At 42.4% G+C, this 14443-nt stretch overlaps 1 protein-coding gene across 2 annotated transcripts in view; it reads left to right on the top strand.

Moving 5' to 3' along the window:
* Positions 1–14443, top strand: part of LOC139757792 (DBH-like monooxygenase protein 1) — a 798273-nt gene that overhangs the window by 762742 nt on the left and 21088 nt on the right. For both annotated transcript variants that reach the window (XM_071678612.1, XM_071678621.1), the window contains 2 exons: positions 1998–2164; positions 8022–8215. In XM_071678612.1, the coding sequence (XP_071534713.1) occupies positions 1998–2164; positions 8022–8215 (361 nt within the window). The remainder of the gene's footprint in view (positions 1–1997; positions 2165–8021; positions 8216–14443) is intronic.

The following is a 14443-nucleotide window of genomic DNA, read 5'->3' on the forward strand; positions in this document are numbered from 1 at the left end:
GTGATGTGTTTGTGAGGGTAGAGGGATGTGTTGTGTCGTGTATGTGGGGCGAGAGGGCTTTGTTAGTGAGGCGGGGGGGTTTTGTTAGTGATATGCTGAATGTCTAAGTTTACGGTGTTGCCTAACTGAACACAATATTCAAAATGGGAACGCACCAGTTAGTTGTAAAGAGTGAAGATAATCTCCCGAGACAAAATTTCGAAAGGAATGTATTATCGTGAATATTTTGTTGAAGTTTTGGGTCACACTACTTGAGGTAAGACATAGACAGAATGGAGAGAGTTTTGGGTCACACTACTTGAGGTAAGACATAGACAGAATGGAGAGAGTTTTGGGTCACACTACTTGAGGTAAGACATAGACAGAATGGAGAGAGTTTTGGGTCACACTACTTGAGGTAAGACATAGACAGAATGGAGAGAGTTTTGGGTCACACTACTTGAGGTAAGACATAGACAGAATGGAGAGAGTTTTGGGTCACACTACTTGAGGTAAGACATAGACAGAATGGAGAGAGTTTTGGTCACACTACTTGAGGTAAGACATAGACAGAATGGAGAGAGTTTTGGGTCACACTACTTGAGGTAAGACATAGACAGAATGGAGAGAGTTTTGGGTCACACTACTTGAGGTAAGACATAGACAGAATGGAGAGAGTTTTGGGTCACACTACTTGAGGTAAGACATAGACAGAATGGAGAGAGTTTTGGGTCACACTACTTGAGGTAAGACATAGACAGAATGGAGAGAGTTTTGGGTCACACTACTTGAGGTAAGACATAGACAGAATGGAGAGAGTTTTGGTCACACTACTTGAGGTAAGACATAGACAGAATGGAGAGAGTTTTGGGTCACACTACTTGAGGTAAGACATAGACAGAATGGAGAGAGTTTTGAGGCTAGCCTCTATGATTCCTCGCCTGAGTAACAAATCCTTTGAGAACCGACAACCAATTGAATTCATTTAGCGTGGAAAGAGAAGTATAAGAGATGATGTAATAAAGGTATTCATAGATGTAATAAAGGTATTCATAGATGTAATAAAGGTATTCATAGATGTAATAAAGGTATTCATAGATGTAATAAAGGTATTTATAGATGTAATAAAGGTATTCATAGATGTAATAAAGGCATTCGTAATCGTTAAAGGTTTCGATAATCTCGATCGAACGAGCTACTTAAGGAGTCATCTGATTTCACTCATAGTAATGGATATAAACTTGCAGGCAAACACTTTACCTCGAATGAGTTGAAATACATTTTCTCCAACATTATTGTTGACATAATTAATGCTTTGCCAATTAGAGCAGTGTAAAGTGGTACTTTAGGTATGTGTAAGCATAGTCTTGATATATATTTTGCTTCATATCTACGACACAAATCCAGAGCAAGCTGGAAAACTCGTTAGATAATCAGTTAACCAAAGAATCAACACAATCACAAGTCATTAAAGCACTAAAGTAGTGGACGATCGTTAACAACTAGTGAAGAATAAAACCAGTGAAGCACCTAGAAGGATCTTCAGTCTTTTTATTTGTATGAGTAAGAATTTACGTTGACAGTTTGTTTGTCCTGCACTTAAAACACACCTTCTTACATGGCAGTTTGTTTTACCCGCCAGACACACCGTTATACGCGGCATTTCTCTTAATTTCTTTGGGAAGACCGTCGTAAGGGGCAGTATTCCTTGTTCACCGGAAGAACAGTTTGTCTCGTCTTTTAACCACTCTTGTCTTACAAGGTTGGTCAGGAACATAGTGTCTCCCGTACCGCAGGTGTCTGCCGCAGTTGATCATCTCCCTCATTTGATATAGATGTCACTCCCGCAGCTGACCCTCTCCCTCATCTGACGTAGGTGTCACTCCCGCAGCTGACCCTCTCCCTCATCTGACGTAGGTGTCACTCCCACAGCTGACCCTCTCCCTCATCTGACGTAGGTGTCACTGCCTGACGTAGGTGTCGCTGCCGTACCTGATCTTCCCCCTCCTCTGCCGCAGGTATCAGTGTGTTCGCCGTCATTTTGCACACCCACCTTTTGGGCCGCAAGGTCCGCGTGCGGCACCTGCGCCAGGGACGGGAGCTGGAGCCCATTGCCCAGGACAACAACTACGACTTCAACTACCAGGAGTACCGCGCCCTCAAGACCCCGCGCACCGTGCTGCCGGTGAGTATAATATATATATATATATATATATATATATATATATATATATATATATATATATATATGGAACCATGGAAGCGGAAGTGGATCATAGGGTGGGGGAGGGGGCGAAAATCCTTGGGAGCCTTGAAGAATGTGTGGAAGTCGAGAACATTATCTCGGAAAACAAAAATGGGTATGTTTGAAGGAATAGTGGTTCCAACAATGTTGTATGGTTGCGAGGTGTGGGCTATGGATAGAGTTGTGCGCAGGAGGGTGGATGTGCTGGAAATGAGATGTTTGAGGACAATGTGTCGTGTGAGGTGGTTTGATCGAGTAAGTAATGTAAGGGTAAGAGAGATGTGTGGAAATAAAAAGAGCGTGGTTGAGAGAGCAGAAGAGGGTGTTTTAAAATGGTTTGGGCACATGTAGAGAATGAGTGAGGAAAGATTGACCAAGAGGATATATGTGTCGGAGGTGGAGGGAACGAGGAGAAGTGGGAGACCAAATTGGAGGTGGAAAGATGGAGTGAAAAAGATTTTGTGTGATCGGGGCCTGAACATGCAGGAGGGTGAAAGGCGGGCAAGGAATAGAGTGAAGTGGATCGATGTGGTATACCGGGGTTGACGTGCTGTCAGTGGATTGAATCAGGGCATGTAAAGCGTCTGGGGTAAACCATGGAAAGTTGTGTGGGGCCTGGATGTGGAAAGGGAGCTGTGGTTTCGGGCATTATTGCGTGACAGCTGGAGACTGAGTGTGAACGAATGGGGCCTTTGTTGTCTTTTCCTAGTTCTACCTCGCACACACGAGGGGGGAGGGGGATGGTATTCCATGTGTGGCGAGGTGGCGATGGGAATGAATAGGGGTAGACACTGTGAATTGTGTGCATGGGTATATATGTATGTGTCTGTGTGTGTATATATATGTGTACATTGAGATGTATAGGTAAGTATATTTGCGTGTGTGTGTGTACATTGTGTATGGGGGTGGGTTGGGTCATTTCTTTCGTCTGTTTCCTTGCGCTACCGCGCAAACGCGGGAGACCGACAAAGCAAAATAAATAAATGATATATATATATATATATATATATATATATATATATATATATATATATATATATATATTCATTACTTTTATTTTGCTTTGTCGCTGTCTCCCGCGTTTGCGAGGTAGCGCAAGGAAACAGACGAAGGGGTTCTACACTCGCGGGGTCCCATCTGTATTAAACAGCGAGGGTTCTACACTCGTAGGGCTCCATCTTTTGTATTGTACGGGGAGGAGTTTCTCCACTTGTGAGGCTACATGTATGTTCTCTTCACCATGGGACTAGCTACATTCAGCACCTAAAAATCTCTCCATGTTCACCGATGATTCCATCGCACATTAGGCTACGCAGAAGAATAAGGTTTGGCTAATGTACTGAAAACTAAAGAATCAGAATAGAAAAATAAACGTCGAGGTAAGTATATATAAACCACAGGTGATGATCAGTGTAAGTGTTAAGCTAAGCACGTTATGGAACAGAACACAGTTTGTCAATCAAAATGAGTGGTGTAATTAGGCAGCACTATCAAGGTAAAAGAGAACATATACAATAGACTGATATTATCACTATGTAGACTATGCATCAGTCGGCATCTGTTCCGATTTTAATTAGCTCGATTTTTACAGCGCACTTCTCATTCTGTGAATTATATATCCACCCCTCAGCATTACAGATGAATAATCAAGAGAGATAGAGTGAATTTATAAATCATTACATTTATGTGTATAGAGATGGTCAACTTGGATTATTAAGCACATCTCTGGCGAGATCTCTTGATGTTTATATGGTAAAAAACATGATCATATGGTAGTGAATCATGGGTTCTTATGTAGATGTCGACACTAAACCAGTAAGGAAGGAAGACAGTTAGCACAGTCACCAGGTTAAGAGTTAGGTGTCTCTTTGGGGAATAGACTTAGCAACAAACGACCTCTTGTTTCACTCTGTTCTCTGCAGAGGAGAGATACGAGTGTATACTGTTAATAGCAGTTATATTGCGTGGCCTGCATAGCTTGGCAGACATTTAGAGGACCTTTACGATCTACTGTCATGAGTTACACAGTTTCATACATTGGTCATGAAACTATAAAGTTGTTTTCCAAATATGTGGTAGTTATGATCATAGCCTATGAATGCTATTCAACTCTGTGGAAGTTAGGATTATAGCCCGAGTATATTTTCTTTGTTGTAAGATAGGTTATGTTACACATCCATCTTCATTATATAAGTGATATAACCCTAGCAGTATCCAAATTAGGGATTAGGGGTCTTATCCCATTTGGTTCTTTACCATCTGGGAAATCTTGGATAAGGTTTTATGAGAGTATGAAATAATTCTTTATGGTGTGACCAGGGTGAAGTTGGAAATTAATGTATGTCTCAGTAACAGACAGATGGACGATGGGCAAGTGATACCCAAGTGTCCGCAGTACACACCATGACCACATAATAAATAACATGCAACACTGTCTTCACAGTACACAGTAAGATATACTGACTTAACAATGTACACCATGCTGTGCCGGCTAAGCAATTCACACCATATACTGACTACACAGGTCACATCGTATGCACCATGCTATGCAGGCTACATAGTACACCATGCTATGCAGGCTACCCAATACACACCATGCTACATGGGCCTCACAATATACCATATGTTATGCTTAATACACAATACACTCCATGCTGTAATGGCTACACAATACACACCATGCTACATGGGCCTCACAATATACCATATGTTATGCTTAATACACAATACACTCCATGCTGTAATGGCTACACAATACACAGTGCTACGTTGCCTACATAATACATCATGCTATGTAAGCTGCACAATACACCATGCTTTGCAGGCCACTCAGTGCATCATGTTTTGCAGGATACTCAATAAACCATGCTGTGCTGGCTACAAAATTTTCCATGCTATGCAGGCTACATAGTACACCATGCTATGCAGGCTACATAGTACACCATGCTATGCAGGCTACATAGTACACCATGCTATGCAGGCTACCCAATACACACCATGCTACATGGGCCTCACAATATACCATATGTTATGCTTAATACACAATACACTCCATGCTGTAATGGCTACACAATACACAGTGCTACGTTGCATACATAATACATCATGCTATGTAAGCTGCACAATACACCATGCTTTGCAGGCCACTCAGTGCATCATGTTTTGCAGGATACTCAATAAACCATGCTGTGCTGGCTACAAAATTTTCCATGCTATGCAGGCTACACAGTACACCATGCTATGCAGGCTACATAGTACACCATGCTATGCAGGCTACCCAATACACACCATGCTACATGGGCCTCACAATATACCATATGTTATGCTTAATACACAATACACTCCATGCTGTAATGGCTACACAATACACAGTGCTACGTTGCATACATAATACATCATGCTATGTAAGCTGCACAATACACCATGCTTTGCAGGCCACTCAGTGCATCATGTTTTGCAGGATACTCAATAAACCATGCTGTGCTGGCTACAAAATTTTCCATGCTATGCAGGCTACCCAATACACACCATGCTTCGCTGGTTATACAGTGCGCACCATGCTCCTCTGGCTGCACATTTCATACCAACCTATACTAAACACACAGTGTGTACATGCTTTGCTGGTTACACAAATCACACCATGTTATACTGGTATTACGATACACAGCACGTTATGATGGCTACGTAATACACACCATGTTACTCTGGCTACACAATATACACTTTGCTATGCAGGCTACATAGTACACCATGCTATGCAGGCTACATAGTACACCATGCTATGCAGGCTACATAGTACACCATGCTATGCAGGCTACATAGTACACCATGCTATGCAGGCTACCCAATACACACCATGCTACATGGGCCTCACAATATACCATATGTTATGCTTAATACACAATACACTCCATGCTGTAATGGCTACACAATACACACCATGCTACATGGGCCTCACAATATACCATATGTTATGCTTAATACACAATACACTCCATGCTGTAATGGCTACACAATACACAGTGCTACGTTGCATACATAATACATCATGCTATGTAAGCTGCACAATACACCATGCTTTGCAGGCCACTCAGTGCATCATGTTTTGCAGGATACTCAATAAACCATGCTGTGCTGGCTACAAAATTTTCCATGCTATGCAGGCTACATAGTACACCATGCTATGCAGGCTACATAGTACACCATGCTATGCAGGCTACCCAATACACACCATGCTACATGGGCCTCACAATATACCATATGTTATGCTTAATACACAATACACTCCATGCTGTAATGGCTACACAATACACAGTGCTACGTTGCATACATAATACATCATGCTATGTAAGCTGCACAATACACCATGCTTTGCAGGCCACTCAGTGCATCATGTTTTGCAGGATACTCAATAAACCATGCTGTGCTGGCTACAAAATTTTCCATGCTATGCAGGCTACATAGTACACCATGCTATGCAGGCTACCCAATACACACCATGCTTCGCTGGTTATACAGTGCGCACCATGCTCCTCTGGCTGCACATTTCATACCAACCTATACTAAACACACAGTGTGTACATGCTTTGCTGGTTACACAAATCACACCATGTTATACTGGTATTACGATACACAGCACGTTATGATGGCTACGTAATACACACCATGTTACTCTGGCTACACAATATACACTTTGCTATGCAGGCTACATAGTACACCATGCTATGCAGGCTACATAGTACACCATGCTATGCAGGCTACCCAATACACACCATGCTTCGCTGGTTATACAGTGCGCACCATGCTCCTCTGGCTGCACATTTCATACCAACCTATACTAAACACACAGTGTGTACATGCTTTGCTGGTTACACAAATCACACCATGTTATACTGGTATTACGATACACAGCACGTTATGATGGCTACGTAATACACACCATGTTACTCTGGCTACACAATATACACTTTGCTATGCAGGCTACATAGTACACCATGCTATGCAGGCTACATAGTACACCATGCTATGCAGGCTACATAGTACACCATGCTATGCAGGCTACACAATACACACCATGCTACGCTGGCTACAACACACACAGAGCTACGTGGCCACACTGTGCTATGCTGGCCACACAATACACAATGCTTTGCAGGCTACACAATACACAGTGCTACGTTGCATACATAATACATCATGCTATGCTGGCCACACAATGCTCTGCAGGCCACACAATACACAGTGCTACGTTGCCTACATAATACATCATGCTATGTAAGCTGCACAATACACCATGCTTTGCAGGCCACTCAGTGCATCATGTTTTGCAGGATACTCAATAAAACCATGCTGTGCTGGCTACAAAATTTTCCATGCTATGCAGGCTACACAGTACACCATGCTATGCAGGCTACATAGTACACCATGCTATGTGGGCTGTGCATTAAAGTAGCTGTTAACTAGGAAGTTTGATTTTTATGCCATTTAGAAGTAGCTTCAACCTTGGACGTGGGACTTAATTCAGATATTCCAATTTTTTCATGCAATCTTTCCACCCATTCTTATTTTACCACGTTAACTATCATGCACTGCAGGTGACACAATGTTCCTTGAAACTCCCTTCAGCTTAGATTATGAATGATAAATAACATTTTAGAATTGACTTCATTAAATGCTTTTGAAGACTGTCTGTTAGGTAATAACACCACCGTCTAACTGTCTCTATGTGCTCCTCAGAGTAACCACCTGATAGGGGTGTGCACCTACATTATCTAACCACCTCTTTCTGCTCCTTCAGGGTGACCACCTTATAGGGGAGTGCACCTACAACAGCCGCGAGCGGTCATCTATCACCCTAGGAGGGTTTGAAACGCGAGATGAGATGTGTCTCTCCTTCCTGTTCTACTGGCCCATGGTAGACCTTTCCCTTTGCCACTCCAGGCCCTCCCTCAACACTGTGCTTCATTCCCTTGGCATCCAGGAGTTGTCTGCGTGAGTATCTCCACTGTGTTTACACATATACTTTCAACCCTACACATTTCCCTAGACTTTCGCCTCTGCAACCCTCCTTACACCTTCAGTCTTGCACACTTCCTTATACCTTCACCCCTGCACACCTCCTTATAACCTTCAAGTCCTGCACTTTTTCCTTTACCTTCAACCCTGCTCACCTCCTTACACCTTCAACCATGTTTATTTCTCCACACCTTTATCCTTGCACATCTCATCACTTTCCTGTCCCCATTCCGACATCCAGTCTGCACACCCTTCCACACCTCCACCCCAAAACACATTGCTGCACCTCCATCCTTCTATATTTCATCACACCTCTACACCTACACTTCTACATTCCTCAGCACACTTGCAGCACAAGGATATTTGCTTGTGTTTGTTAAGTAATCAAGGAGTGATGATTTATCATCAGCTGCATACGTGCCACTTATATTGATAATTTGTTCAGTCCTCCTCTCAGCCCATAGCGCTTTATCTTCCCTTAGGTCCTCAAACGCTTTGACTTATGTGGATTAAGTATTCACAGCATGATGGACTTGTGCATCAAAGAATGACTTCGTGTCAAGTTTCACCTTTCTAAGGCATAAGAAACGCATTTTACATCTCCATTGGTGTACAACTCACCTAATTGTGAATTGCATGCATCTGGAGTAATTCACTTTTACTATATCAGATTCCATGCTCAAATTCTATCACAAAGATTATAAAGGTTTCAGGGGATAATGACTCAAGGATTCAAGGACAGTACTTTGAAAATTTTCTCAACATTTGCTCAAAGTTTCACTAAGATTTATGAGACAATGAATCAAGAAGTATTTGTTTTTTACCCAACATCTACACCCATTGAAGCAGTCCCTCTCCTCAGCTATAGGCACTTAGACAGCCCCAGATTCTACACTAGCAAAGTTAGAAAGCCATGAAGCATCTCAGCCACCTGTTGCATAACTAATCCAGGTCCTAGGGACCTGAAAAATGAAATTCATTGAAGAGTAGTAGAAGACAACGAAAAAACAATATTTTGCGCTACCTTGCAAATGCGGGAGACAGCGTCAAAAAAAAAAAAGATATATATATATATATATATATATATATATATATATATATATATATATATTTACTTTGTCGCTGTCTCCCGCATCAGCGAAGTAGCACAAGGAAACAGACGAAAGAATGGCCCAGTATATATGTATATATATATATATATAAGGATGTAAGGCATGTGTACGTGTAGGAAGAGAGGAAAGTGATTGGTTCTCAGTGAATGTAGGTTTGCGGCAGGGGTGTGTGATGTCTCCATGGTTGTTTAATTTGTTTATGGATGGGGTTGTAAGGGAGGTAAATGCAAGAGTCCTGGAAAGAGGGGCAAGTATGAAGTCTGTTGGGGATGAGAGAGCTTGGGAAGTGAGTCAGTTGTTGTTCGCTGATGATACAGCGCTGGTGGCTGATTCATGTGAGAAACTGCAGAAGCTGGTGACTGAGTTTGGTAAAGTGTGTGGAAGAAGAAAGTTGAGAGTAAATGTGAATAAGAGCAAGGTTATTAGGTACAGTAGGGGTGAGGGTCAAGTCAATTGGGAGGTGAGTTTGAATGGAGAAAAACTGGAGGAAGTGAAGTGTTTTAGATATCTGGGAGTGGATCTGTCAGCGGATGGAACCATGGAAGCGGAAGTGGATCATAGGGTGGGGGAGGGGGCGAAAATTTTGGGAGCCTTGAAAAATGTGTGGAAGTCGAGAACACTATCTCGGAAAGCAAAAATGGGTATGTTTGAGGGAATAGTGGTTCCAACAATGTTGTATGGTTGCGAGGCGTGGGCTATGGATAGAGATGTGCGCAGGAGGATGGATGTGCTGGAAATGAGATGTTTGAGGACAATGTGTGGTGTGAGGTGGTTTGATCGAGTAAGTAACGTAAGGGTAAGAGAGATGTGTGGAAATAAAAAGAGCGTGGTTGAGAGAGCAGAAGAGGGTGTTTTGAAATGGTTTGGGCACATGGAGAGAATGAGTGAGGAGAGATTGACCAAGAGGATATATGTGTCGGAGGTGGAGGGAACAAGGAGAAGAGGGAGACCAAATTGGAGGTGGAAAGATGGAGTGAAAAAGATTTTGTGTGATCGGGGCCTGAACATGCAGGAGGGTGAAAGGAGGGCAAGAAATAGAGTGAATTGGAGTCATGTGGTATACAGGGGTTGACGTGCTGTCAGTGGATTGAAGCAAGGCATGTGAAGCGTCTGGGGTAAACCATGGAAAGCTGTGTAGGTATGTATATTTGCGTGTGTGGACGTGTGTATGTACATGTGTATGGGGGGGGGGGTTGGGCCATTTCTTTCGTCTGTTTCCTTGCGCTACCTCGCAAACGCGGGAGACAGCGACAAAGTATAAAAAAAAAAAAAAAAAAAAAATATATATATATATATATATATATATATGGAACGAGGGGCAAGTATGAAGTCTGTTGGGGATGAGAGAGCTTGGGAAGTGAGTCAGTTGTTGTTCGCTGATGATACAGCGCTGGTGGCTGATTCATGTGAGAAACTGCAGAAGCTGGTGACTGAGTTTGGTAAAGTGTGTGAAAGAAGAAAGTTAAGAGTAAATGTGAATAAGAGCAAGGTTATTAGGTACAGTAGGGTTGAGTGTCAAATCAATTGGGAGGTAAGTTTGAATGGAGAAAAACTGGAGGAAGTGAAGTGTTTTAGATATCTGGGAGTGGATCTGGCAGCGGATGGAACCATGGAAGCGGAAGTGGATCATAGGGTGGGGGAGGGGGCGAAAATCCTGGGAGCCTTGAAGAATGTGTGGAAGTCGAGAACATTATCTCGGAAAGCAAAAATGGGTATGTTTGAAGGAATAGTGGTTCCAACAATGTTGTATGGTTGCGAGGTGTGGGCTATGGATAGAGTTGTGCGCAGGAGGATGGATGTGCTGGAAATAAGATGTTTGAGGACAATGTGTGGTGTGAGGTGGTTTGATCGAGTAAGTAACGTAAGGGTAAGAGAGATGTGTGGAAATAAAAAGAGCGTGGTTGAGAGAGCAGAAGAGGGTGTTTTGAAATGGTTTGGGCACATGGAGAGAATGAGTGAGGAAAGATTGACCAAGAGGATATATGTGTCGGAGGTGGAGGGAACGAGGGGAAGTGGGAGACCAAATTGAAGGTGGAAAGATGGAGTGAAAAAGATTTTGTGTGATCGGGGCCTGAACATGCAGGAGGGTGAAAGGAGGGCAAGGAATAGAGTGAATTGGATTGATGTGGTATACCGGGGTTGACGTGCTGTCAGTGGATTGAATCAGGGCATGTGAAGCGTCTGGGGTAAACCATGGAAAGCTGTGTAGGTATGTATATTTGCGTGTGTGGATGTATGTATACACATGTGTATGGGGGTGGGTTGGGCCATTTCTTTCGTCTGTTTCCTTGCGCTACCTCACAAACGCGGGAGACAGCGACAAAGCAAAAAAAAAAAAAAAAAAAAATTGTTGTTCGCTGATGATACAGTGCTGGTGGCTGATTCATGTGAGAAACTGCAGAAGCTGGTGACTGAGTTTGGTAAAGTGTGTGAAAGAAGAAAGTTAAGAGTTATTAGGTACAGTAGGGTTGAGGGTCAAGTCAATTGGGAGGTAAGTTTGAATGGAGAAAAACTGGAGGAAGTGAAGTGTTTTAGACATCTGGGAGTGGATTTGGCAGCAGATGGAACCATGGAAGCAGAAGTGAATCATAGAGTGGGGGAGGGGGCGAAAATTCTGGGAGCCTTGAAGAATGTGTGGAATTCGAGAACATTATCTCGGAAAGCAAAAATGGGTATGTTTGAAGGAATAGTGGTTCCATTAATGTTGTATGGTTGCGAGGCGTGGGCTATGGATAGAGTTGTGCGCAGGAGGGTGGATGTGCTGGAAATGAGATGTTTGAGGACAGTATGTGGTGTGAGGTTGTTTGATCGAGTAAGTAATAATAGGGTAAGAGAGATGTGTGGTAATAAAAAGAGTGTGGTTGAGAGAGAAGAAGAGGGTGTTTTGAAATGGTTTGGTCACATGGAGAGAATGAGTGAGGAAAGATTGACAAAGAGGATATACGTGTCAGAGGTGGAGGGAACAAGGAGAAGTGGGAGACCAAATTGGAGGTGGAAAGATGGAGTGAAAAAGATTTTGAGTGATCGGGGCCTGAACATGCAGGAGGGTGAAAGGTGTGCAAGGAATAGAGTGAATTGGAACGATGTGGTATACTGGGGTCGACGTGCTGTCAATGGATTGAACCAGGGCATGTGAAGCGCCTGGGGTAAACCATGGAAAGTTGTGTGGGGCCTGGATGTGGAAAGGGAGCTGTGGTTTCGGGCATTATTGCATGACAGCTAGCGACTGAGTGTGAACGAATGGGGCCTTTGTTGTCTTTTCCTAGCACTACCTCGCACACATGAGGGGGGAGGGGGATGTTATTCCATGTGTGGCGAGGTGGCGATGGGAATGAATAAAGGCAGACAGTATGAATTATGTACATGTGTATATATGTATGTGTGTGTGTGTGTATATATATGTATACGTTGAGATGTATAGGTATGTATATATGCGTGTGTGGGCATGTATGTATATGCATGTGTATGTGGGTGGGTTGGGCCATTCTTTCGTCTGTTTCCTTGCGCTACCTCGCTAACGCAGGAGACAGCGACAAAGCAAAATAAATGATAAATAAATAGATAAAAAAAACATGCTGATTTTAAACACTCTACCTATGGATATCAGTGTATGACTCCAAGCAAAAACTTTGCAAATATGCATAAAAGTTGGAAAAAATCAAAGAATGAAAAAGCCAACACAAATATAATGTTAAAACTGGAAATGATTCAAGTGCTTTGTTTTTGTACATTTATGTAATGAAAACCTCAGGGTTGATTGGAATACTGCTAAAACTATTTATAAGTCCAGGATGGAATCAGAATGTATATTTATAGAATAATGTGTTGAAATGGTTTGGTCATATGGAGAGAATGAGTGAGGAAAGATTGACAAAGAGGATATATGTGTCAGAGGTAGAGGGAATGAGGAGAATTGGGAGACCAAATTGGAGGTGGAAGGATGGAGTGAAAAAGACTTTGAGAGATTGGGGCCTGTAGATGATGGATTGTATAAGGTTGATGACTTTTAATGTCACTAGTTGAAAATTGCTCTAGCATCTTATAACTGTGGGTGGAAGAGTAACCTATTCAATAATTTCATGGAACCTATCCTCACCTGGAGAGATATGTAAACAAGAAAGCTTGAAGTATTTTACTTTATCTTTCCTGTGAGATGTAAGAATATTTTGTCCATGGCACCAATGTAGATACAAGCATATCATTAGATTTTAGGGAGAATAAAAAAATGTTTTGGAAGGAGGTAAATAAAGTGCCTAAGACAAGAGAACAAATGGAAATGTTGATGAAGGGGGCTAGTGAGAAGATGGAGTGAGTATTTTGAAGGTTTGTTGAGTGTGTTTGATGATAGAGTGGCAGATATAGGGTGTTTTGGTCAAGGTGGTGTGTGAAGTGAGAGGGTCAGGGAGAATGGTTTGGTAGACAGAGAAGAGGTAGTGAAATCTTTGCGGAAGATGAAAGCCAGCAAGGCAGCGGGTTTGGATGGTATTGCAATGGAATTTATTAAAAAAGGGGGTGACTGTGTTGTTGACTGGTTGGTAAGGGTAATCAGTGTATGTATGGTTTGTGGTGAAGTGCCTGAGGATTGGCGGAATGCATGCATAGTGCCATTGTACTAAGACAAAGGGGATAAAGGTGAGTGTTCAAATTACAGAAGTATAAGTTTGTTGAGTATTCCTGGGAAATTATATGGGAGGGTATTGATTGAGAGGGTAAAGGCATGTACAGAGCATCAGCCTGGGGAAGAGCTGTATGGTTTCAGAAGTGGTAGAGGATGTGTGGATCAGGTGTTTGCTTTGAGGAATGTATGTGAGAAATGCTTAGAAAAACAGATGGATTTGTATGTAACATTTATGGATTTGGAGAAGGCATATGATAGGGTTGATAGAGATGCTTTGTGGAAGGTATTAAGAGTATATGGTGTGGGAAGTAAATTGTTAGAAGCAGCAAAAAGTTTTTACCAAGGATATAAGGCATCTATACGAGTAGGAAGAGAGGAAAGTGATTGGTTCCCAGTGAATGTCAGTTTGCGGCAGGGGTGCGTAATGTCTCCAAGGTTGTTTAATTTGTTTATGGATGGGGTGGTTCGGGAGGT

Source organism: Panulirus ornatus, chromosome 2, assembly GCF_036320965.1.
Source record: "Panulirus ornatus isolate Po-2019 chromosome 2, ASM3632096v1, whole genome shotgun sequence".
Taxonomy (NCBI): domain Eukaryota; kingdom Metazoa; phylum Arthropoda; class Malacostraca; order Decapoda; family Palinuridae; genus Panulirus; species Panulirus ornatus.